The 27,357-nt window shown below is 42.5% G+C and overlaps 1 protein-coding gene across 5 annotated transcripts in view; it reads right to left on the bottom strand.

Moving 5' to 3' along the window:
• Positions 1-17,274: 17,274 nt before the first annotated feature.
• The window catches only part of EIPR1 (EARP complex and GARP complex interacting protein 1), a 195,337-nt gene continuing 185,254 nt past the window's right edge, over positions 17,275-27,357 (bottom strand). For all 5 annotated transcript variants that reach the window (XM_006112048.5, XM_075923546.2, XM_075923545.2 and 2 more), the window contains one exon: positions 17,275-17,617. In XM_006112048.5, the coding sequence (XP_006112110.2) occupies positions 17,443-17,617 (175 nt within the window). In that variant the 3' untranslated portion in view covers positions 17,275-17,442. The remainder of the gene's footprint in view (positions 17,618-27,357) is intronic.

The following is a 27,357-nucleotide window of genomic DNA, read 5'->3' as shown; positions in this document are numbered from 1 at the left end:
ATTGTAGCGGGGGCTGGACCGCGCTCGGAGAGGAAAGGCGCGAATGGCCTCGAGCCCTCGCGCATGCGCGGTCCAGCCAAACACAGCTTTGGGAAACCTCCGATTCGCGGCGCCGGGGCGAGCCTGACACCAGACGTGGAGCACCCACGGGGACTACCCGAAGAAGAAGGGGCTGTTTATTTTTACATCTGAACTCCTGCTTTTCTTGGGGAATAACACTAATTTTGAAATTATAAAAGGCTCTAAGTCAAGATAGCGCATCTACATTAACCGAGCCTGCCTCGGACTAATTTCAAGGTTTCGCTGTAGTAGGGACACACTATTTTGATTTTGTAATATCAAGAGTTATTAAGTCAAATTTAGTTATTTCGAAATAGTTTCCTAGAATAGACAGGGCCTAAGTGTCAGCCGATGGTCAGGGCAGTGCGTGTGGTCTGTGTGTGTTATACACTCAAGTCTTCAACTGCTAGGATGGGGTCCCTTCGCAGCGGGCAGCTTAGGGAAGGCTGACGGGTGCCCCAAGGGTCTGTCCCATGGAGGCAACAGAACCCAAGCGCCCAGCTCTGCCTGCGTCTGCCCCTATGACTGGCTGGAGTTCTTTTAATTGTGTCTGGTTCTGACACAGGAGGAGCCCAGCTCTACTTCTTAACTGCTAGCAAATACAGATCTTAAAATGGTTACAAAAGGAAAAGAAAGATAGAAAATAACAGTACCAAGTGACAGCTTAATCTTTAAAGAGCTCTATTCTACGCATGCATTAAGACAAAAGGATACATACGGGTACTATTTTTACCCCCTTCTACATCTCTCACTTCCAGCGTGTCAGGCCAGGATTGGTCCCTTGATTCCTCAGAAAGACGAATACAAGGCTGGGAATTCCTGTGTGGACCTCGGGAGGCAATTACCTAAGCCAACCAGCAAGTAGATGGTAGATTGACGCTCAGAGAGAGTGTGCTGCTGGGCCCATCTTTATACCCGTGGGGTCCCATATTCTCTTTCTTATCTATGGTGCCAAATTGTGCTGGTTCGTCTTTGTGACGCCAGTTCTTACAAGGGAGTTTCGACGTAATTTACACTTGTAAGAAAGAGATAACTAAATTGGGAGTACTGGACATTCTTTGCTCAGCAGGAGATTCCACTCCCGTGACGGTTGTGTCATTGTATCAAAGTAGGTGCCAGTCAAGGGCAGTTTCTTTGCAGCCTCTTGGTCTGCAATCGGCTTGGCCACCCTCTTATCTATGTTTACAGTTGTCCAGGGTCATGATGAGCCAGCATATCTGGGCCTTCTGTCAAGGCTTCAAAGACTATGCTGATTTTAATGCTCTCTATGCCCTATGTGTTCTGAGGCACCTCAGGGGGGCAAGCAAGATGGATGTTGCAAGGGGGGTTCTGTCTGGCTACACTAAGTGAGCTTGTTTGTCCTTTGCTCCTTAAAATGTCCTGGACATTATAGTATTAGTACAATGCTCAGCTCATGCAATTTTTAAGTGGATCTCTATCCCACAGAAATGATTTTGAAAATACATGATACCTGGTGAATTGTCTTTCAGAATTCTCTTCATGAGCCCCATGTAGAATTTGTCTCTAGCAATATCCAGCAATATGGGGGACCAAATTTAGTCCTACAGTAAACACGTGTAGCCTTGACATCAATAAGAGTTGCACCCACTTACACCAGGAATAATTGTGGCTCCAGGGAAAATCACTCAACCAACTATTTGATTTAGGTCCTGAATTTTAACAGGGGTTCTGACTTGAACTATAATTTTTCTCCTGTGAATACCATGATTCAATTATTTTTCCAAGACTCCTCAGCACCAGTGACAGAGGGAAACTTCAGATGCCCAGGCCCTTGGAGTTCCAATATGGGACCTTATACCAAGGAAGATATCTGCATTGGTGTCCCAAACCCTCCTGCCACCTGAATATTTGTATGTTGTTTCTTGAATCTTCTCTCTGTAATATGATAACCAACTCTCAGGCAGGATGAACAAGAGTTAAAATTCTCTTTGCTCCAAGAGATGAAAAAACAGGCTTCCATATACTTTGTTAGGCTCCCACATACTCCCCAAAAAGCCAAACAATAAACCAAAGCCCTTAGAAACAAATCAAATGCTTCAGAGAGGTAGACGAATTAGTCTGTAACTGGAAAAATTTAAAAAACAACACCTTGAAGACTAACCAAACATGTAGATGGTATCATGAGCTTTCATGGGCACAACCCACTTCTTCAGATGAATGGAGATATTAAATGTTCAGTATTGAAATAAATAGGGGATGGGAGAGGAGAGAGAAGGAAAAAATGGGAAAGAAATAGTCAATTAGAGGTTCCATGCTACATGAAGCTGATAGGAAAGTTGCAAATTGTTCTTAAGTACTCATTGTTTGATTTTTTTATGTCATTAGGATGTGGAATGTAGTGGGCCATCCAGCCAATGTCTTTATTCATTCCTTACTGATAGGAATCACACCTTCTAAATGAAGTCAAAAGTTCCAAGGCTTCACTGTGTATTGGCTTGTGGAATTGGCCTGAAACAACACAGTGACTTTGAGATCCATTGATGAGTGCCCAAGCAAGTTAAAATGTTCCCCAACAGGTTTCTGTGTGTTACCTGTTCGGATATCTGATTGGTGTCCATTAATTCTTTCCTGTAGAGACTGTCCAGTTTGGCCAATAGACATGGCATTGGGGCATTGCTGGCATTTGATGGCATAGATCACATTAGTGGATGTGCAGTTAAATGAGCCTCTAATGTGGTGGCTGATCTGGTTAGGTCCTGTAATGATGTCGCTTGTATAGTTGTGTGGACAGAGTTGGCACTGGGGTTGATTGTAGTGGTGGGTTCCTGGAGGAGTATGATGAATGAGTGCTGTGTGGTAATTGGAAAGAATTTGTTTGAGGTTAGGGGATCATCTGTAGGTGAGGACTGGCCTGTCCTCCAATTCCTGAGAGTGAGGTGTCATTTTCCAGGATAGGTTGTAGATTGTTGATAATGCATTGGAGGGGTTTAAATTGTGGACTGTAGGTGATGACAAGCAGTGTTCTATTGTTTTCTTTTCTTGGCCTGTCTTGAATTGGTTCATGTACTGGGTACTTTCATGCCTCTAGCTTCCATCCAAGACATATTTCACAATCTATTGTTTACAGCCAAGCCCTAAGATGACCTCCTGAGGTCTCTTCCAGCCCTATGATTCTATGATACAACAAGATTTGCTCCAATCCCACAGACAGAGACAAACACGTACAGGATCTACATAGAGCATTCTTAAAACTGAAATATCTACCCAGAAAAGTGAAAAAACAGATTGACAGAGGCTAAAGAGTACCGAGACATGAAGTACTTCAAGACAGGCCAAGAAAAGAAAACAACAGAACACCATGCATCATCACCTTCAGCCCACAACTTAAACCCCTTCACTCAGCACTCAAAAATTAAATGGTAAGACAAACACTGCCAGGCTGGCATTATTTCTCCTAGTGTAAGCCAAGGCTTACACTCTGAAAGTCTTGATCAGCATTCACTGGTAAGGCTCTCCTGCAGTCCTGGCAGCAAACTAAAAGTGGTGCTATGGCAGAAAATATGGGAATGGCGACAGTACAAATACTGTTTTCCCTCTTCTGGGGTTTGCTGTTGAGGGGTGAAGCTGCTGTTCTAAAATGACACCTTTCTGGGATAGCCAAGGTAGCTGGGGGGAGGAAGGGAATTGACAACAGAAGTTATTCTGATTTAGTTAGCTTGCAAAGAAATAAACTAAGCGCAATTAATCACACACTAAACCCATAAATCACAGTACTCTCTAACAGGAAACTCCAGATCAATGTGGCCCTGAGATGGAAAAGACAATAGGACAGCCCTGAGGAGCAGCTCGTGAGAAGAGACTGGAATCTATAATAACCTCAGGTAGTTTCCCCCTGCTCCTCATGTCTCTCCTTAGTAAGCGGGGGAGGGGAGAGAGACAAGAACCACATAACAATAACTCCCTCTTTCTCTCCAGCAGACTATTTTCTCAGTCATGCACATTTGCCCAATCCACTTCTGAGCTCTTAGTGACGGCTAATCCAAAATTCTGCACAAGTCAAATTCTGACTTGAGCCATGAAGTGTGCAGTATCTAGTCACAATATTGCATTCTATTAGCTCACAGACGACCACTTAGATAGGATATAAAATCAGAGTCGGCTATGTAAGTTAACCCAAACCAGAGGAAGAAAATCAAACCATATTGTGACTGAAAATTTAAAACAGTGACCTGAAACATGAACCCGATCATGAAAACAGAATCCAAATACCTGCCATTCATAATTCTGACAAGACAGAGAGAATACTTGATGTTCTCTGCCATATGGTTTGCAAAGTTTAAATACATTTACAAGTAAAATCTCTGCAAAGTTTAAATACATTCAAAAGTAAAATACCTGCAAGCTGCATGGAAACTTTTTAAAGGCACCATAATAGAAGCCCAACTTAAATGCATACCCCAAATTAAAAAACATAGTAAAAGAACCAAAAAGTGCCACCGTGGCTTAACAACCAAATGAAAGAAGCAGTGACAGATAAGAAGACATCTTTTAAAAAGTGGAAGTCAAATCCTAGTGAAGAAAATAGAAAGGAGCATAAACTTTGCCAAATTAATTGTAAAAATATAATAAGAAAAGTAAAAAAGAAGTTTGAAGAAGAATTAGCCAAAAACTCAAAAAGTAATAGCAAAATGTTTTAAAGTACATCAGAAGCAGGAAGCCTGCTAAACAACTAGAGGGGCCCTTAGACAATCAAGATGCTAAAGGAGCATTCAAAGATGATAAAGTCAATGCGGAGAAGCTAAATGAATTCTTCGCTTCAGTCTTCATGGTTGAGGATATTGGGGAGATTCCCAAATCTGAGACAGTCTTTTTAGGAGACAAATCTGAGGAATTGTTCCAGATGAGGTGTCATTAGAGGAGGTTTGGGAACAAACAGTAACAAGTCACTGGGACCAGATGGCATTCACTCAAGAGTTTTGAAAGAACTCAAATGTGAAATTGTGGAACAATTAACTCTGCTTTGTAACCTATCCTTTAAATCAGTTTCCATACCTAAAGACTGGAAGATAGCTAATGTGACACCAATATTTAAAAAGGGCTCCAGAGGTGATCCTGGTAATTACAGACCAGGTAAGTCTAACGTCAGTACCAGGCAAATTAGTTGAAACTATAGTAAAGAATAAAATTGTCAGACACATAGATGAACATAATTTGTTGGGGGAAAGTCAACATGGTTTCTGTAAAGGGAAATCATGTCTTAGTAATCCACTAGAGTTCTTTGAGGGGGTCAAAAAACTTGTGGACAAGGGGGAACCAGTGGTTATAGTATAATTCGATTTCCATAAAGCCTTTGAGAAGGTCCCTCACCAAAGTAAAGTAAATTGTCATGGGATAAGAGGGAAGGTCCTTTTGAGGATTGATAACTGGTTAAAAGACAGGAAACAAAGGGTAGGAATAAATTATAAGTTTTCAGAGTGGAGAGAAAGGCAACTAGTGGGATCCCCCAGGGGTCTGTCCTGGGGCCAATCCTATTCAACTTATTTATAAATGATCTAGAGAAAGGGGTGGCAAAATTTGCAGATGATACCAAACTGCTCAAGATAGTTAAGACCAAAGCAGACTGTGCAGAGCATAAAAAAGATCTCACCAAACTAAGTGATTAGGCAACAAAATGGCAAATGAAATTTTAAAGTATTGCACACTGGAAAAAATAATCCCAACTCCACATACAATATGATGCTGACTAATTTAGCTACAAGTACTCATGAGAGAGATCTTGGAGTCATTGTGGATAGTTCTCTTAAAAGATCCACTCAGTGTTCAGCGGCAGTCAAGAAAGCAAATAGAATATTAGGAGTCATTAAAACAGGAATAGAGAATAAAACAATATTTTATTGCCTCTCCATAAAACCATGGTATGCCCACTTCTTGAATACTGCATCCAGATGTGGTCGCCTCATCTCAAAAAAGATATATTGCCATTGGAAAAGGTTCAGAAAAGGGTAACAAAAATAATTAGGGGTTTGGAACGGGTCCCATATGAAAAGAGATTACAAAGACTTGGACTTTTCAGCTTAGAAAAGAGGAGACTAAGGGGGGAGATGATAAAGGTCTATAAAATCAAGACTGGTGTAGAAAACGTGAACAAGGAAAAGTTATTTACTTATTCCCACAATATAAGAAACTAAGGGTCACCAAATGAAATTAATAGGCGGCAGGTTTAAAACAAACAAAAGGAAGTTTTTTCTTCATTCAGCGCACAGTCAGCCTGTGAAACTCCTGGCAAGCGGATGTGGTGAAGGCTAGGACTTTAACAGAGTTCAAAAAAGAGCCAGATAGATTCATGGAGGTTAGGTCAATCAATGGCTATTAGCCAGGATGGGTAGGAATGGTGTCCCTAGTCTCTGTCTGGAAATGGGTGACAGGAGAGGGAGCTCGTTAGGATTTCCTGTTTTGTTCCCTCTCTCTGGGGCATCTGGTATTGACCACTGTCAGCAGACAGGATACTGGGCTAGATGGACCTTCGGTCTGACCCAGTATGGCCGTTCTTATGTTCTAAATCCTATTGCTGGTGAAGTTTTCATTTGTACTTTTTACAGACAGCTTACCACACTCTCCCCAGGAAAATATGTCTGCCAGATTTTGCTGTGGTATTCAGATTAGACAAAGTAAAGAAAAGAGCAAGTATCTGATGCTCCATCTACCCCATAGCTCCTAAAGACAAAAACTAGAAGCTGGTCTTTCACATCTCAAATAAGTTGTATGTGCTGCAGGCATCAAATCAAACTCTTCTGCAACTTTGGGTCTCAACAATAGCATCCTCATGTTCCTGTATGATAACCAGGCTTTCTTAAATCCGATGATACCCTGAAAAATAAGTAAGGATATATCATTATAACGGCACTTATACAAGCATAAACTTTTTTTCTGGGAGCAGTATTAGACAAAATTTTCTCAAAATATTGTGCTTCTGTGTGCATATGTGTGGCACCTCAGTTTCTCCGTCTGTAAAATGGGCATGATACTAACCTCCTTTGTATAGCACTTTGAAATATGCTAATAAATGCATTGTATCAGAGCTATACCTTCTTATTATTAATTGTTGTTATTTATTCAGTAAGGCACCAGTAAAAGGTAGCAGAATATATAGAGATTTCAAATGGTGCTACGTCATTAGATCAAGTAGTAAAAACCCCCTTCCTGGGCGGTCGCAGTGTTTGGATCCGGCCAGCCACTTTTGCTGGCTTCCCAGCTCGGCAGCCAACGTACAGGTGGTGGGGGTGGGGGAATGGCAGGGGAGAGACTAATTAAAGGGACCGCTTTTTTTTTTTTGCTCAACCAAATTCAGCAGCCCCAGCGGGGGTTGCAAATGAAAAAAGGTTGTGAACCACTGGTATAAACCACACACTGTGAACAAGAATTCTCTATTTTGAGTCCACTTAAAGACAAATTTCAAATATACTTTTACTTCCTCATTATTTTCTGCATAAGTGAAAGATGGCTTATTGCCTTTTCAGCTTCAACTCTGTGTTCCATTTCTTATTTATACAAGCCCATCTAAAAGAATGCATATGATTATTCACCTCATCTCAGATGCATAAACAGATTGTACATCTATTTTAATACTCCAGTCATCTGAAGAAGTGGGTTTTGCCCATGAAAGCTCATGATATCATCTACCGTATTTTCCGGCGTATAAGGCTACTGGGCGTATAAGACGACCCCCTAATTTTTTAGTTAAAAGATAGGGTTTCGTCTTATACCCCAGCGCCTCTCCGCCTCCCCGGCTTTGCTCCCGGTGTCCCTGGTCTGCTGGAGACGGTCCCCAGCAGACCAGAGGCACCGGGAGCAAAGCCGCAGCAGCAAAGCCTCAGAAGCGTAGCACCCCGCCGCCGCTTCGGCTTTGCTCCCGGTGCCTCTGGTCTGCTGGGGACCGTCTCCAGCAGACCAGGGACACCGGGAGCAAAGCCTCTGAGGACGCCCCGGCAGCGGGACAGCCCCGGTGCGCCTGGGCTGCCCCGCCGCCGGCTTCCCCCGAGGCTTTGCAAAGCCACGGAGGGGCCCCGCCGCCAGCTTCCCCGAGGCTTTGCAAAGCCGCAAAGCTGTATACCCGGCGTATAAGACGACCCCCGATTTTTGGGGGATGTTTTTTAACATCAAAAGTCGTCTTATACGCCGGAAAATACGGTACTTGTTTTGTTAGTCTGTAAGGTGCTACTAGACTATTTGTTGTTTCTTAAGTTTTTCCAGTTTCAGACTATCTCAGCTACCCGTCTGAAGCTTTTGTTACAATTTAGCGTACTTTTCTTGTTTCCAAACAAGTTGGGTCAAACATACCACTGCTCCTGTACATACTTGCCTTTATTATAATCATCACTAATACATGCAACACAATGTATCATCCATTCTTTACTGAATGAATGGGGATATCTCTCTTCCCTTTATATTTGTTAGTGTTCTGGATTATGTGGTTGTATAAAAATCTGAAGTCAAACTACTCCAGTCTCTAGAATGTAAAAGCATTTTTTCCTATTCATCTTTCTGCACCTGGTAGTTGTGTAGACCAGTACCACAGTTGCTATTTCCAAGTCTTCTGGCATTCAGTTACCTGTGGATCTTCAGGAAGCTGCCAGTATCTCAGCAAATTTTTATTAACCCCTTTGGATATATGTCATCCAGACTTGATTAGGATGCATTAAGTTTGATTTTCTAAGCATTCCCTTGCCTATTTTGTATCATACATATATTTAGAAGTTTTTCCATACTTCTGGCCACCAAAATCCTATAGCTTCAGGGTTGGCTGCATGATTCTTGTCATGAATCCCTATGCAGAGTTGGTTTGTGGATCTAGCATGACATATTGATTTATCTCCTCCTTCCCAAAAGCCATCATTTATGCTGGAACATTAGGATTCTTTTCCAGTGCTATGTCCCTGACTTTAGGGGATGTGCCAGTTATGAAAGGGGCAGGATTTGTTCTGAACAGCACCAAATCATTTCCTTTAGCAAGCGAGCATCACTGTAATTCAGGATTTTTAGTAACCACATTTTAAGCTTGTCCATCTAAAATGTTTCTAAGCCAATTACCACCACATCAGCAACGACAAGCAGATACTAAAGACAGAATTTAAAAGAGTTAAGTTAGCAATTCTATCATCTTGTTTAATTTTCCTTCTTGTATATTAATGGTCTCTAGCATTCCAGATTCATCTAGCACACCCTTCTAGAGAGAAGGTTTTAAAGTTCTTTTAGTGTATCAGCTTTTTCTTTTTGTAAGTCTTTCTTATCTGCCTGACCTCCCATCTTTCTCTTAAGACCATTTACTGTCCATTTTTCTGTCTTTCCTATTTCTGTTTTCCAAGTTGATCTTTCCCTGCTCCTGTCTTTTCCAATTCACTTTTCATTCTATATTTGTCAGTCTCCCTTTCACTTTTTTCTCCTCTTTTGTCTCTTTCTTGTTCTCCAAATCTCTTGTGTGTCATTTTCTTCTCACTTCACTAGCCCCTCATTGACTGAAGTGGCAGGTGGAATGAGCGGGAGCAATGTGCAAATTGATTTGGAGAGTATCCATGATTTGGAGCTCGGCAGTTCCTTTTCTAAGTAGTGTGGTCATGGTTTCTCTGCAAATGGATTTGCACATCACTCCCACTCATCAGTCCACCTGCCTTTGCAGACCTGTTCAGGAGGAAAAACAGATTATTTTTAAGCATTTAGAACTGCATTCACATCACAGATCCTCCAGCAAAGCATCATACACTGTTCCCTCCCCTACAAAAAAGGCAAGAGTTGAGAAACAGTAAGGTATAGAGGCAGTCCCCGACTTACGTTGGATCCGTACTTACGAATGGGGCTTTCTCGCCCCGGAGGTCGAGGTGGCGGATTGCTACCTGTGAGCTCCGGGGCGAGAAAGTCCCGTTCGTAAGCTGCTCCGGTGCCCCTGGTCTGCTGGAGACCGTCTCCAGCAGACCAGGGGCACCGGGCGGGTTCCCGCGCTTCTGAGGCTTTGCCAGAGCAAAGCCTCAGAAGCGCGGGAACCCGCCGCTGCTGCGGCTTCAGTCCCGGTGCCTGTGGTCTGCTGGGGACCGTCCCCAGCAGACCACAGGCACCGGGACTGAAGCGGCAGCAGCGGCAGTTCCCCCCGCTTTTGAGGCTTTGCTCTGGGGACGGTCCCCAGCAGACCACAGGCACCGGGACTGAAGCCGCAGCAGCGGCGGGGTCCCGCGCCTCTGAGACTTTGCCAGAGCAAAGCCTCAGAGGCGCGGCACCCTGCTGCCGCTGCGGCTCTGCTCCCCGTGTCCCTGGTCTGCTAGGGGGGGCGCAGCTAGTGTGCCCCCCCCAGCAGACCAGGCTTTTGTTTTGGACCCTGGGGCAGAGCAGCTAGGGCGCCGCCGATTGGTCCTGCAGCGCCGCTCTGGGCACTACTGGACCAACCCGGCAGCACCCCAGCTGCTCTGCCCCAGGTCCTGATTCAGCCGCTGCTGGTCAGTTTCAGCAGTGGCTGAATCAGGACGCCTGGGGCAGAGCAGCTGGGGTGCTGCTGGGTTGGTCCAGTAGCGCCGAGGAGCGGTGCTACTGGAGCAACCCAGCAGCACCCCAGCTGCTCTGCCCCAGGCGTCCCCAAGTCAGCCGCTGCTGAAACTGACCAGCGCTGACTACAGGAAGCCCGAGGCAGAGTTGCTCTGCCCCAGGCTTCCTGGAATCAGCGCTGATCAGTTTCAGCAGCAGCTGACTTGGGGAAGCTTGGGGTTCTTAAGTTGAATCTGTATGTAAGTCAGAACTGGCGGTCAGTTTCAGCAGCGGCTGAATCTGGACGCCAGTTCCGACTTACATACAGATTCAACTTAAGAACAAACCTACAGTCCCTATCTTGTACGTAACCCGGGGAATGCCTGTATTCACAAAACAGCTCATCCTAAACCCAGACCAGTAAATGAAAGATTTTAATGCATGCAGTAAATGAAAGATTTTAATGTTTACTATAAATGAATATTGAATCTCAACTCCTTGTTTGATCTCAACTATTTTTATAACAGATAAAGGTTTCTTAATCAGTTCAATTAAATTTCATTGTTTTTGTGCAAAAGGACACAGCCATATCTGGGACGCTATTATATGCAGGGTTAGTCTAGACTCTATGGTGATGAATTAGTTTCAAACACTCAGGTTATAAATTTCAGTACTTTAGAGATACACCAGTCTGAGAGATTTAGGAATTCAAAGTGAAGAGTGCCAATACAAATCTAAATATCTGAAGTTGTCAATTGTGGTGAGGTTGCCAGACAATATTACAACCCTAATACTATTACTCTTTTCTAGTTCTAACATTGTTCTTAATCCACTACATATTTCTTCTTTTCTATACGCCTTTGCAAAATGAAAGGATTAAATAGAAATAAGAGAATGGGTTTAGAGCAAATGTCAAGGCCCCCATGCTATCAATACTTATTTTTCATTAGCTGTAGGTTGACAAGTAATTCATTAACTTCAGGAACTTCAGCACAGGTCACGCTAATTTTAGCACCAACAGTGGCAAAGTTTGTCAGTACTGAATTACTTTTTATTTAACATTTTTATTTAAGATAAGTGAAATTTCAAACCTAACCTAACAAATGGAAGACAATCTCATTGACTTCAATGGGTTTTGGATAAGGCTTAAATTGCTTGTTAAAAATATTCATAATTCCTTGCTTACCCACTTCACTCAAATTGACTATCACATCAATACTTCGCCAACTGCCTTTTCATGGATTTTAATAATTTTGTAATACTTACATTAATGAAGAAATGCTGGAAAGATTTTATTGCTAATCCTGCACCCATGGCTAAAGAGAGGGATTTAATTCTCCAATCCTGAAAATGATGCTTTCAGTAATACTATCAGTTTTAAAAGTCTTAGACATTGTAATTCTCACAGACCAAAACTCACAACCAAATCATTAAGAACAGTGTATAAAAAGGTGCACCTGCTGTCCACTCTGCACTTTGCTATCAAATCATTTTGAGTTATATGTAATAATGCTGCAGGATCATAAAAAGAATTATTTGACTATTTGGATAATTTGTGTAGGTTTATGGGAAAGCATTCCATTTCACAAAAACAATTCACGTTTTTAAAATGTTTTTGTTTCAATGAAGAATGAAACCGGGAGCTTTAGAATGTTTTCTTAGATCTAGCCCAAAATAGCTAAAAGTTCAGTGGCTAGGCACTTGTTGGGATATGGGACACAAGGCTCTATACCTGTCTGTCTGATTTGGTCCAGAGATTAAAGCCTGTTTCCCACCTTTCAGGTGAATACTCTGACCTAGCCACTGGGCTATGGGGTCAATTTCATTGTCTTTTAATGGAGCTATTCCACTTCATATAAACACTGGAGCTATTCCACTTCATATAAACAATTATTCACTGGAGTACAGAAACACACTGATTCTATAGCTCAGTGATTAGTAAAGGGAACTTGCCTAATGTGTGGGTCATGCTGGTCTCAATCAAAGGACTTAATCATGAGTCTCCTATATCCCAGGTGAATGCTATGAAGCACCAGGCTTTTGGCTGGTCCAGGGCTGGTCAGTCTTCTGTGTCTCTCCATTTGCTGTGAAATTCCATCCTGGGCCCAAGAAACATTCTTGACAACAGTTTTGTCAAAAGAGATATGTTTCCATATTTTGGTTTCAATAAATCAGCTTTTTTGATGAAAAAATTCCAGACAGGCTCTACTTCATAACCTATCTGCCATTACAATGGATATGCTAGATTTTGTAACCAAGCAGAGAATTTCCACCAACAATACAGTTGTCTTGTAAGAATTTTACCTCTGCTTGAGATGCAATGGTTTTCTAAGGTCATTTAAAGTACAATTTACAGCTGAACAAAAGGGCTGTCTGAAAGAAAAGTGCAGTGAGGATGAGAAAAGCAATATGAGAGCTTGAGAATATGAAAAAATTAATTCTCCACTTGTTTTACAGAGTACTTTCCATTCCATTATCTCTTGGATGCATTTTCCCTCCCACAATCCACATCTTCATCCTGCTCTTGATATTAGAAAGCAATAAATAGAATTTGCGGACTTAGCGAAGTATGTTTATTATTTTTATAAAATTTTACATACTAACATTATTTCTTTTTTTTAAAGTAATTTTTCATGTTACTGTGAATGCTGATCATGTGGCTACGATTGTTTTAGACATGGCAGAAACTATTTAAATTTGATTCTCTCATTCCTTTCCTTTCATTGTGGTGTATCTCTCTTTGCTTTAAGTGAAACGTACTAATCATCTATGGGAAAATAATATAACTAAGCCAGGTAACTAGTTTTTTTGTTTTGTTTTACATATACTGGGCCAAATTCTCAAGTTGGGTAAATTGGCATAGCTCCTTTGATGGCAATGTAAATACATCAAATTAGTCCAACTATGTCTGAGAGATTATTTGATAAAAACAACCAAAAGAACAACTTCAGTCAATTTTCCTTCCTGATTTTCTCATAGCTCCAATGAAATTGCTTTGCCATCATATTGACTTTGATGTGAATCCCATTTCAAGTAATTGATGTAGAACATATTAAGAACACATTGCAAGTTTTTGTAGTTAAAATGAGTGATTTTAAAACAGAGGTGGGTAATCTCTGTCCTTGAGATCAATTGCAGTTTGTCAGGGTTAGCTGCCGGCAGGCCACCAGGTGGTTTGTTTACTTAAGCATTTGCAGGCACACCGCTCATAGTTCCCAATGGCTGCTGTTTGACATTCCTGGCCACTGAGAGCTGCAAGCAGCAGTGTCTGTGATGCTTAGGTAAACAATGCGTCCTGCAGCCCACCAGAGCTAAACCTGCTAAGTCACGAGTGGGCAGTGCACCAAAGGTTCCCCACCCTTGTTTCAAATTATGAAAGTCTATCCCACTCGTAGCTTTTGACAATCAAAAACTTAAAACATAATTACTCTTTGGGAAGCATTATTTGTTAAAGCCAAGTGTATAAGGGTTGGTAGCTCAGGCTCTGTGGCAGGCTGTTGCAGTTTGAAATAGCTGAGATATTAAACTTTAGAAAAGACAGAATTTTTGGAAGTGATATTCACTATGAAGGAAATATGGGCACCAGAGTAATTCAAGCAAAAACCAATAACAATTAATTGGCTACAATTATTCATTCCTACACAAACTTTTGAGGCAGCCATGCATGGAATCCAACTATTATCGTTTTCTGACCACTTTATAATCAGTCACATTTTCACAGTATGATACCATAGCAGCAGCAGTGTCTACACAAAAAAACACATTTGGATGTATTTCGATCCAGCTACTGAGTAAGGACAAGTAAAGGTTAGTGGTAGGCTGCCCCTCACCAGCAACACCAGCAGTCACTATAGCAACAGCAGGAATAATAGGAGGAAGTTGGTATTGATCTTTCTATCCCTTGCTACTAGCATTCTTCAGCTTAGTGTTACACTATGTTGTTTACCGTACAATTGGCTACCATTACAGGAGCAGTTCATACATCCCTATGGTACAGAAGTTAGCTAGAAACAATAGTGCTAGTCAGGCAAGAGGGGTATAAAAAAAAAGTACTGAGTTCTGGTCTAAGCACCCAAATACAACAGACAGCAAAACAAGCAACACAAGAGCAATCTGAGGAGGTCAGTAAGCATAGTCTTATTTTATGTGTACCCCATCTAGATTTCAAATTTCTTGTGCATTCTCCTTCCATCAGTGTTAACTACTGATAACAGGCAAGTCACGGCAGTAACCGACCTAGATGCCAAAAACGGAAGTGGATTTGGCAAAGCCTGGTCTGTGCCTGTTACATTATGAAAGCACATTGCGGAATGGCATTGAGTCAAGAAAGCCAGAAGAGACAGCTTTCTTGGAACCATTGAAGAGACTTTCAAATTAACAATGGTGTAACTACAGTGAGATTGACACTCATAGATAATCAACTTCTAAAAGAGATTTTAGGCCAGACAGAGAAATTATCACTTATAACTTGTAGGACAAAAATACCACATATACTGCATGAAACTGTCAAATCATAGCACAGTATGTAGTCACCACACCTATATGGTATAGCTGCAAAATATTTTTCAGGGGGGCTATCTATGCTGGCAGTCTGAATAAGAGTAATAGATTGTAGCTAGCTGCATGACTTCATCTTCACCCTTAAAATTTCAGGTTAGGATAAGCAAAGACGGAAGAATGGTTTAAAAGATGGGAATGAATTAGGAATGCTCCTCAGACCATTCCCCACAATATTTATAACCAGGACAAACTCCAGAAATGGCCTGAGGTAAACAGGATGAAGTTTAATATGGACAAATGCAAACCACTCCACTTAGGAAGGAACAATCAGTTTCACACATACAGAATGGGATGTGGCGAGGAGTCTTAGAATTCACACCTCCAGATCAGCTACTAGAAGTGGGCCTCATCCTCCTTGATTGGATCCACCTCGTCATCTCCAGCCTGATTCTGGCCTGCATATTTATACCTGCCTCTGGAAATTTCCACTACATGCATCTGACGAAGTGGGTCTTTGCCCACGAAAGCTTATGCTCCTACACTTCAGTTAGTCTATAAGGTGCCACAGGACTCCTCGCCGCTTTTGCAGATTCAGAGTAACACGGCTACCCCTCTGATACTTGACAGAATGGGATATGACTGTCTAGGAAGGAGTACTGCAGAAAGGAATCTAGGGATCATAGTGGACCATAAGCTAAATATAAGTCAACAGTGTGACACTGTTGCAAAAAAGGCAAGTATGATTCTGGGATGCATTAACATGAATATTGTGAGCAAGACACAAAAAGTAATTCTTCTACTCTACACTCCACTGAATAGGCCTTATCTGAAGTACCGTATCAGAGGGGTAGCCATGTTAGTCTGAATCTGCAAAAGCAATGAGGAGTTCTATGGCACCATATGTCACAAGGAGGAAGGTGAAAATTTGTTCCTCTTGGTTTCTGAGGACAGGACAAGGAGTAATGGGCTTAAAGTGCATCAGGGGAGGTTTAGATTGGACATTAGGAAAAAATTCCTAACTGTCAGGGTGGTCAAATATTGGAATAAATTGCCAAGGGAGGTGGTGGAATCTCCCTCTCTGGAGATATTTAAGAACAGGTTAGATAGACATCTGTCAGGGATGGTGTAGATGGAGCTTGGTCCTGCCTTGAGGGCGGGGGGCTGGACTCGATGACCTCTCGAGGTCCCTTCCAGTCCTATTATTCTATGATTCTATATGGACTAACAGATTTATTGGAGCATAAGCTTTCGTGGGCAAAGACCCACTTCATCAGATGCATGTCATATGTATGTCACGTGCATCTGATGAAGTTGGTCTTTGCCCACAAAAGTTTATGCTCCAGTAAATCTGGAGTATTGTGTCCAGTTCTGGGTACATTTCATGAAATATTTGGAGAAATTGGAAAAGGTCCAGAAAAGAGCCAGAAAAATGATTAACGGTCTAGAAAACATGGCCTATGAAGGAAGACTGAAAGAATTGGGCTTGTAAGCAGTTTTCAAGTACCTAAAAGGGTGTTCCAAGGAGGAGGAAGAAAAATTGATCTCCTTGGTCTCTGATGATAGGAGAAAAAGCAATGGGCAAAGGAGTTTTAGGTTGGACATTAGGAAAACTTCCTAACTGTCAGGGTGGTTAAACACTGGAATAAATTGCCTAAGGAGGTTGTGGAATGTCCATCACTAGAGATATTTAAGATTAGGTTAGATAGACCTCTATCAGGGAAGATCTAGACAGTGCTTGGTCCTGTAGTGAGAGCAGGGGACAGGACTTGATGATCTCTCGAGGGCCCTTCCAGTTCTAGTATTCTATTATTCTATTCTATGATTAAGGAATTAGCAAGAACAGTTACAACAATATGGTCCTAGCTAAGAATAGTAAGCAGATTATGTTGAAAAAGAAAGAAGAAAACACATTACTCTTGCAAGCCAGTAGATCCCTTCAGCCTTAGATACCATTGCCTTACTCCAATTGTTTTTAAAAACTGATATAGGAATAGGAATAGAGAGATAGCCGTGTTAGTCTGATCTTGCTAAACAAAAGGAAAAACTATGTAGCACTTTAAAGACTAACAAGATGGTTTAAGGAAATAACAGGAATAACTCTATTGAAATCAATTATACCAGTGTCAAACTATAGTAATAAATAAGTTTACAATATGAGTGATTATAAAAATTATAAGTGATCACACTAGCACAGCTTCAGGGAAAAATGCCACCACTATGGCAAAGAAAATTCAAAGACAATGAAAATGTCATTTCACTTTTAGTCAAGTTTATTTTATTGTTTTATGTATTAATTATGCTTAAATGTTTACACTGAACAAAAAAGTACTGAACTTGGAAAACTAAACAATTATCAATAAATTTCAAGTTTTAAAAATTATGTGAAGATAATTCTTAAATCATAATCCAAACAAATTATAACAGTATATGATATTTAAGTGCTCTGGGAACTCTGTTAATAACAAGCCTCCCATCATAACTCAAGGAAGCAAAAAGCCATGGGTCTGCTGAGGACCATTCCACTGCATATACGCTGTCTTCATGTTCTTCATAGGTAGCTATTATGCTGTCCTGAAGGGGCTCTTTAGTCCTGGAATAAAAATAGAAAAGAGCAGTGATTGTACCTGATTTATAGGGCACTATAAATGTCACAAACAAAGAAAGATATACACATCCTGATTTACTGTACAGTACTGGACTCTGTGGACACACCATTATACACATACCAACCACTAATACTTAAGTTTTATAAAATATAGCATGATAATGTCAATGTTAAAATGGCCATTAGCAGAGAGCAGTGATTCTCATTTTCACTACCTATAATGTCAGTTATTTACAGTTCAAGGAAGTTCTAGGTCTTATCGAAGAAACAACATACTGCCTATCCTAAGCAACTCCATCTTTAAATAAAATAATATAAGCTGCAGAGCATGACAAACAAACAAATAATTAAGTATATTAATCTGAAGAAAACTGTATGTCTAAAAAAAAGCCCTCAAACCCTGCTCCCCCAGATTTTTATCCATTTGTTTGTAATTTTACAGCTGCATGTAACCAACTTAGGGACAGAACTCAATCTGACCCAGAGTGTCTTTTGACACAGCAGGCCTGATCCTGCAAAGTTCCCATAGGAGTCTTGAAGAATTAGACTATAATCTCAAGAGCAATGGAAAACTATACCATATTAACCTTTTCTTTTCTCCTGCCCATTCTACAGAAGTATATTAATATTGGTTCCAATGAAGAAGCTTTTTCGTTTCTTCACCTTATATATCACATAACATCTCTGAGCATTTGGGAATTTGAGTGTTCAAAGACAGGTAAGGTATTCTCTACAATAAATGTTTTCAAAAAAACAATATACATCATTCTTTAATTTCTAAAGTACACAATATGGATTGATACCATGATACTACAAATATACTCTTTTTTTTTTTTATTCTGTTCTCAGATCCAATCCCTTTTTTCTATCAGTATATTATTGTGTAGGTTGCTGGGTAGATGTACTGAGTTTTCAATGGAGGATACAAGATTTCTCTCCTGTCAATGACAGAAATCATTGAGAATAGTGATAGAAATGTAGCCGTGTTAGTCTGGGGTAGTTGAAGCAAAATGCAGGACAATGTAGCACTTTAAAGACTAACAAGATGGTTTATTAGATGATGAGCTTTCGTGGGCCAGACCCACTTCCTCAGATCAAATAGTGGAAGAAAGTAGTCACAACCATATATACCAAAGGATACAATTAAAAAAATGAACAAATATGAAAAGGACAAATCACATTGCAGAACAGGAGGGGGATGCGGGGGGGGGGGGGAAAGGAAGGAAGGTAAGTGTCTGTGAATTGATGATATTAGAGGTAGGGAGAGTGGGATGTTTGTGAGTTAATGGTATTAGAGGTGATAATTGGGGAAACTGTCTTGGTAATGGGTGAGATAGTTCAAATGTTTGTTAAGTCCTTGTTGGCAAGTGTCGAATTTTAACATGAATGACAGTTCAGAGGATTCCCTTTCAAGTGCAGATGTAAAAGGTCTTTGTAGCAGAATGCAGGTGGTCAAGTCATTGAGAGAGTGTCCTTTCTGGTTAAAATGGCAAGAAACTGTTTTCTCTTTGTGATCTTGTCTGATATCTGTTTTGTGGGCATTAATCCTTTGGCGAAGTGTCTGAGATGTTTGTCCAATGTACATAGCAGACGGACACTTTCGGCACATGATAGCATAGATTATATTTCTGGATGCGCAGGAATATGTGTTCTTGATCTTATAACACACTTGGTTAGGTCCAATAATGGTATCAGCAGAATGAATATGTGGACAAAGCTGGCAACGGGGTTTGTTGCAAGGGAAGGTACCAGGCTTTCAGAAGCATCCCCCTCCCTCCTAGAAACAGATTGGTAGCTCAGCAGCCATCCTTCTACCAGAAGGATATGACAGGGAACCTATGAATTCCACTCAATCACTACACAGATACAGCTATGATACGAATGAAGTGTTGTTGTTGGATGTCTCTGCGCTTTTTCAGTAGCCTTACAGTGTTCAAAGCACGAATTTGTATGGGTATGTCTACACTACAGCATTATTTTGAAATATCTTATTTCAAAATAGCTTATTTCGAAATAATGTGTCTGGACACAAAATGCATTTCGAAATAGCATTTTGCTATTTCAAAATAGCACGTCCACACTGATAGGACGCTGAATTGCATTTAAGGCAGGTCGGAACCGGTTCTGGCAGGGCATCAGGTCAGGAGTTAGCCTCAGGCAGCAGCCACACAAGGTATCTGAGACCTGTGCTTAAAGGGACCCCCTCACTCCCCGGACAGCCGGTTCTAAGGTTTCCCTGCTTGCTTACCTACCTCGCTGAGGGACAGCAAAGCATTTTTTTCTCTGCGTGCTCTGGTTGCCCTCACTCAGAACACCACAGCATTCTGCAGCATGGAGATGGAGCCACCCCTGGGCACTCTGGTGCTTCTCCTGGACGTGTTGCTGCGAGCCTGGCAGTACATTCTGCAGGCGGTAACAGTCTCCCTGGTATACCCCACTGGGGGCTTGTGCCTCATTCCTCCCTCATGTCCTTCCACTTATCCCTCCCTAACCCCACTTCCTGCTGTACAATAAAAGACACATGTGTTCATTACAACAAAGCCTCTTTATTGAGCAAAACTGGGGTGGGGAGAAAGTAAAACTGAGGTGAGACTGGGGAAAGAAGGTGGGAGAGTGGAAGAGGGAGGGTGGGAGAGGGGAGGGGGAAACCTGGGAGGAGGGAGCTGGCAGGGGGATGCACGGGGAGGAAGCAGCTCAGGCTCAGGGTTGGGGGGTCTCACCGGCCTCGGCATCCCTGGGGATATGGGGAGGAAGAAGCGGGAGGGGAAGAAGGAGTGGGAGGAGGAGCGGTAGCAGGGCTAGAGCAGCAGGAGGCAGCAAGCTCTGCCCCAGGGTCGATGACCACCTGGGGGGCATGGACCATCCTGCCCCCCAGGATGTGGTCCACAGCATTAAAATAGGGGCAGGGGTCTGGGTCTGCCCCTGGTTGGGAGCTGCCACCAGTGGCCCTGGCATATGCCTGCCGCAGCTCCTTTATTTTCATGCGAACCTGCTCCCGGGTTCGCATGTGATCTTTGGTGGCCAGGCTGGCAGTCATCGCCTGTAGACGGTTGCGTTCCTCCATTTAATGTGGAGATCATGGACGTTGGAGGCATCCCCCCTTAACCTGAATTAGATCCCTGATCTCCGCATTGGACCAGGCAGGCGCCTGCCTTTTCCAGCTCCTGGCAGGCTTCTGGGAGCTGGCAGACTGGTCCTGGGGAGGGCTGGCTGGCACTGGCTGCCTGGCTTATCCTGGGGCCACTGGGTCAGGTGCAGTGCAGAGCTGGCAGGCTTGGAGCTGGCACAAGCACTGTGGCCAGAGTCTAACCCTTTAAGGGCTCTGGGAAGGGAGGGAGGAGGGAGAGGAGTTTTCTTGGTTGTGCCCAGAGTGGCCATCAGGGCACCATGGGAAGGGCTGGAGGCCCCCTATTTCGAAATAGGCAACTACACAGCGCTTATTTCGAAATAGCAATTTTGAAATTGGCGCAATTCCTTGTGGAATGAGGTGAAAGAATTTCGAAATAAGCCCTCCGCTATTTCGATTTAATTTCAAAATAGCGATTTGGCTGTGTAGACACTGGTAAAGTATTTCGAAATAACAGCTGTTATTTCAAAATAACTTTGCTGTGTAGACATACCTTATAAGAACAAGTGTAAAAACAAATATGGTATTGCATTTGTTTGGCTCACAGGGCTGCATAGTCCATCTAACCAGCTGTGAATTTAATATCACAATTAATATTCAATTCAACTAAAAAATTAATAAAACTAACAACTGCAGTGTGATTCATGATATTTAATTTCAAGGACCATCATCTTTCATTTAAACTATTTTAAGGAAACTACCATAATTGTTACAGAAGAAATGAGATATAACCTATTGGTTGACTATGAAGAGTATCAAGTAAGCCAACAATGCATATTTCATCTCTAGTGTTTTTCTAACTTCTTGTTAACTCATACGGTTGATTAAGAGAAAGTTGGTCATGTCCCTTGATAGCCATGTGCCTCACACAATGCTCACCCACCTATCCAAAACTCCATTATTCTGAAGGTTTCAGATATCTCTTTGGAGAAGCAGGGGAGCAATGCATGGTGCATATTGCTCTCAAGGGACATGACCGACTTTCAGTTAACCAAGAATTGCAATTAACAAGAGGCTGGATAAACAGGTATGGATAAACTGTGAGCTTACACTATTTTCTCTAGAAAAGGTGTGACTTTGGTATATAAATTCAAATAATATATTTTGTATTGTTTAATATAAAGAAGGATTGTATATTCAGAAAAGAAGTCTTGCCTTAGCAGATGAACTAATATTTTGCATTTCAGTTCAACTCTGCTCTTTTAAACACTAATGTATTGTTCTTACTTCATTAATTTCCCTCTGAGGATTAAAAGTAACCAGGCAATATTCAAAAGGAATGCATATTACCAAAAATAATTCAGATCACATGAGCTCAGGACTGGACATGGTAGAATTTTACAGTTTTTTTTCTCCATAATATAGGCCTGGTCTTGGGATATTTTGATTAAGGAGATGAAGGAGCATCTTACAAAAAAGACTACATGGTATACAAGATGCTCAGGCAAACACTGAACACAGGATGAAAATAACTGCTGGAACAGCACAAAAGGTCTAGTAGATATTTGCTTGTACTTCTGCTACTTCTGACCTCAGAGATATTTCACATGTTCTAATAAAAGAAAATAAGAAATTATCCTTTAAATTGTGCTACCTGGCTAGTTTTCCCAATGAGGATGCCCTAGTATAAACAGTAACAAAATAAGGACCAATATAACTGAAATATGAGGATGCCAATAGAAGAAGAAATCAGAACAAAAGAAGCTGGATTTTTTAGAAGAGAAATTTCTTCGAGACAGATCATTAACAGATCATGTTATTACTTGTTCAGAGACAACCAAATAAATATCTGCTGGGTATCCTGTGCCTTATATTATCCTCTTATATCCCAGAAGATATGCAATTTGACACTGTGTAAAGCCAGGATATTCACAGATCAGTTTCAGAATCCTAGGACAGAGGTTTTTCTTGCTTGTTTTGATCAAGTTGAAAATCAATGTTATGCTGACTGAGAAGCAGCTGATATGCCCATGGGTCAATACAGTAAGATTTAGACTGGACAGGGTGGACAAAATCTACTGCAGCCAAGGAAACTGATGTTTTCATAGACACTAAGCAAAGTGAGCGGTCAGTCAAGAAAAAAAGACTGAGCAGTTCATCAAGAAAACCACAGGAAAATCAAGATTTAGATACAAACATTTATCTAAGGGTATGTCTATATGTGTAGAACTGCAGCGACAGGGCTGTAGCACCTGTGATGAAAATGCTCTATGGTGACAGGAGAGAGCTCTCCTGTTGACATAAAAAGCCCATCCCTGCAAGTGGTATAAGTTATGTCATTGAGAAAAGCTCTCCTGCAGAAATAGTATTGTCCACATGAATGCTGCTTACACAAATGGAGAATTCAAACCACTGAACGGCAGATTTTACTGATCTAGGTTGTAGACTAGACAGAGTAAATCTGCTCTTCAAAAATGTTTCTGTATTTGATTATCTATCACAGCTTTATAATTCCCTGGCATAGCACTAACAGCATCATGCTTAAGTATGCAATTGCTTGACTCATAAAATCAGGGGTGGGTAATAAGCTGCCCATAGGCTAGACACGGTTTGCCAGGGTTAGATGATGGTGGGCCACCAGATGCTTTACTTACCTGCATGTCTGTCTGCACGACTGCTCACAGCTCCCGTTGGCCACAGTTCGCCGTTTCCAGCCAGTGAGTGCTGCAGGAAGCAGTGGTCTGGCCTGTGCTGCTTCCCTTACTTGCACTGACCGGGTATGGCGAACTGTGGCCAATGGGAGCTACAATAGGCTGTATCTGCTACCATGAAGGGGAATAAAGAATCTGATGGCCAACCAGCATCTAACCCTGATGAATCGTGTCCAGCTCACAGGCCACTTACTGGCCACTACTGCATATGATTAACATTTATGAGAATGTTTAACTGTTTTGTTCAAAAAAATTTGTTATGATTAAAGGGAACATTACCTGCGATATAGCTCTTCTAGTAAACTGGAGGTTTAGGTCTGTTGCTTTCTTGGAGAAGTAGTACGGCTGGATTTTATTCTGGGTTTACATGTTTAAGAAACTCACCTGCTATTATTTCTTCCTTGCAATACATTTTCCTCAAAATGTTGCTTTAGTGTCAAACTTTTCTTTTAAGAGTTTCTTCTGAGCAGACACATGTATTTGCCTATCTTTTTACTTTCATTCTTGTATTGGTACAGATCTAGAATCCTCCACAGCTTTGAGACCTGTGTCCGAGAGCTGGAAATGTTTTTTTCTCTCTTTCTCTCTCTGTTATCCTATTTGTATAGCATGACTGCCACTAACTTAGGGTATGTCTACACTAAAAAGTTAATTCGAACTAACAGACGTTAGTTCGAATTAACTTTGATAGGCGCTACACTAGCGCTCTGCCAGTTCGAACTTAATTCGAACTAGCGGAGTGCTTAATTAGAACTAGGTAAACCTCATTGTACGAGGACTAAGCCTAGTTCGAACTTACTAGTTTGAATTAAGGGGTGTGTAGCCCCTTAATTCAAACTAGTGGGAGGCTAGCCCTCCCCAGCTTTCCCTGGTGGCCACTCTGGCCAACACCAGGGAAACTCTATTGCCCCACTCCGGCCCTGGACCCCTTAAAGGGGCACGGGCTGGCTACAGTGCCCGTGCCAGGGGCAAGCCTGCCAGAACCCAGCCAGCAGACCCTGCACCTGGCACGGCTTGAGCCAGCCACCCGATGCCCCCCAGCCCACCCCTCTTCCCGGGACCAGGCTGGCGGCTCCCGGGAGCTTGCCCGGTACCGCAAGAGGCAGGCACCCGCCTGGTCTAGTGCGGACGTCGTGGACCTCGTCCATGACCTCCGCACTAGGCACAGGAAAGTGGCCGTCTAGGGCAGGAGGGCTGCCAGCCTGGCCACCCAGGAGCAGGTGTGCATGAAAATCAAGGTGGTCCACTGAGACCCCCGACCCTGAGCCCTGAGCTTACAATGGCCGTACTGGGTCAGACCAAAGGTCCATCTAGCCCAGTAGCCTGTCTGCCGACAGCGGCCAACCCTAGGGACCCTGGAGCGGATGGACTGAAGACAGTGACCAAGCCATTTGTCTCGTGCCATCCCTCTCCAGCCTTCCACAAACTTTGGGCAGGGACACCATTCCTACCCCCTGGCTAATACCACTCCATGGACCCAACCTCCATGACTTTATCTCACTTCTCTTTAAACTCTGTTCTAGTTCTAGCCTTCACAGCCTCCTGCAGAAAGGAGTACCACAGGTTGACTCTTTGCTTTGTGAAGAATAACTTTCTGTTACTAGTTTGAAGCCTGCTACCCTTTCCTTTGAAGCCTGCTACCCTTTCCTTTGGTGTCCTCTAGTCCTTCTATTATGGGAACCAATGAAGAACTTTTCTGTATGCACCACTCTCCACCCCACTCGTGCTTTTATAGACCTCTATCATATCCCCCCTCCATCTCCTCTTTTCCGAGCTGAAAAGTCCCAGTCTCTTTAGCCTCTCTTCAAATGGGACCTGTTCCAAACCCCTCCTCATTGTAGTTGCCCTCCCCTCTCCCACCCTCTCTCTTCCCCTCTCCCACCTCCTTTTCCCAGTCTCCCCCAGTTTTGTTCAATAAAGAGAGATTCTATTTTTGAACACAATTGTCCTTTATTTTGTACATCAGGAAGGGGGGCTAGGGAAGGGTAAGTGGAAGGAGGTGAGGGAGGAATGGGGTACGAGCCCCCGATGGGGAGGACTGGGCTGGCTCTGCGGGCTTCTGGGGGTGGAACCTCTCCTGCAGCCCCCCAATTGCCTCCTCTCCCCAGATCGCAGCCTGCGGCAAGTGCAGCCAGTCTGATGGCCGAGTGCTGTGATGTGCCCAGTGTGGGCAATCCAAGCCAGGACTGCTTTGCAAGCGGGGCACCCCTGAGAACTGTCTGTCTGGGGTGGGGGTCGGGTCCCTTTAAGCACAGCCCTCAGCTAGCCTGAGGCAGCAGCTCCATGCTCTAAGTCCTCATCTGATGCCCTGCCGTCACTGCTTCCGGCCATGCTTAACCCCGGTTCAGGGTCCACTTAATGTGGACATGCTAGTTCGATTTAGCAAAACGCTAATTCGAACTAGTTTTTTAGTCTGGATGCGTTAGTTCGAATTAGCGCTGTAGTGTAGACATACCCTTAGATAACTGTTTTCATGTAGAGTGCTGTTACTTCCAATTATTGTTCATGCTAACAATCTCTTAAGTTCACAGTGCTTGTGATTTCATATTGTCATCATAAACTTCAATAAAAAGGAAGTTTAAAAAAAGTCATCAGACATCGTTAATTCTCCATCAGAACTAAAGTTAAATCTTATTCAACCTAAAAATTGTTTAGAATTAAACCCAATTTAGTAGAGCATCAACAACATACAGCAGGGGAGCCCAAAGTGTGGCCTGAGGGCCAAGCATGCCCCACAGAGTTCTAAAATGCACCCTGCAGATACTCTCTCCCTGTAACTGCAGGGTAGAGCTGATCATCTCCAGGATTTTACTGCTAGTAAACTTAACCAACATGGTATTTTTGTTGCTCTTTTAAGGAAGATACAAGTCCTATCAAATATCCTGGCTGTGTGAATTTATCTGATTTAAAAAAATACTTTAAAAAAATAACCAAAAGTATATGAAAATTAGGAATAGCCCTCAGTTTACTGTAGATTTCCAATTTAGCCCTCATCATAGGCAATTTTGACAGCTTCAGAAATACAACATGTCAGTTTAATAATACTCTTAGTAAAGTTTTTTTTTTTTTTTGATTACTTGTATGGGAAAGGATCAATGATTTTTAACCATTCATGCAATAGAAAGATCGGTCATTTTCCCCACATGAATAAAAGCCTTTACATCTCTCCAACTGAAACACACACACAAAATCTGGATTTTAAAATAGATTTGCATTAGTGATTAAATGGGATATGTTTACTAACCTGAGTGAATACATTAATAGGAAATAATTAGGCATTTGCTACAGACAAAATAAATATGAATTGGATTAATTAGCTAGTTACTCAGACATTTTACCAACAAAGCCCCAACTACAGTGGGAAGCAGGGTTGGCCGGGAGGGGGTAGAGAGGTTTGGGGCTGGCCAGAGATTGGGGGGGAAAGAGGGGAGAACTGGCCAGTGGGACAAGGGCTGGCTGGGAGGGGGTCGGGAGCGGGGCTGGACGGGAAGAGAGCAGGGTGGTGGAACCGGTCAACAGGGAGCAGGGCTGGCCCGGGAGCATGCAGATCCCGGGGTGCTGCCCATCCCACGCATGGTCCCGGCAGGGTGCATGAGTGAGTCTGGCCTCGAGGATTCCATCCCACCCCAGCCCCACCCCTCTCCTCTCTACTGCACAGTTGTGTACTGCCTGGCTGGTAGACACGTTCAAGAAGCATGAGTGTGTCTACCAGCCAGGCAGTACACAACTACATACTGATACTCATGATAATAATAAAAACTTAATTAGAAAATACTGGACATTTATATGTCTGGTATTTTCTCAATTTGTTTCCTGGACAGAAAGCTCAAACACCGGACTGTCTGGTTCAAAACCGGACACCTGGCAACCCTACTTTGCAGTCCCCTTGTAGCCCAATCAGCATACAGCTGTGGCCCATGTGACATTCTCTAGGCCTCATCAGTAGG

This window comes from Pelodiscus sinensis, chromosome 3, assembly GCF_052426305.1.
Source record: "Pelodiscus sinensis isolate ZL-2025 chromosome 3, ASM5242630v1, whole genome shotgun sequence".
Classification (NCBI taxonomy): Eukaryota; Metazoa; Chordata; order Testudines; family Trionychidae; genus Pelodiscus; species Pelodiscus sinensis.
Note: the sequence above shows the minus strand (reverse complement) of the source record. Positions and strands in the feature narration are given on the sequence as shown.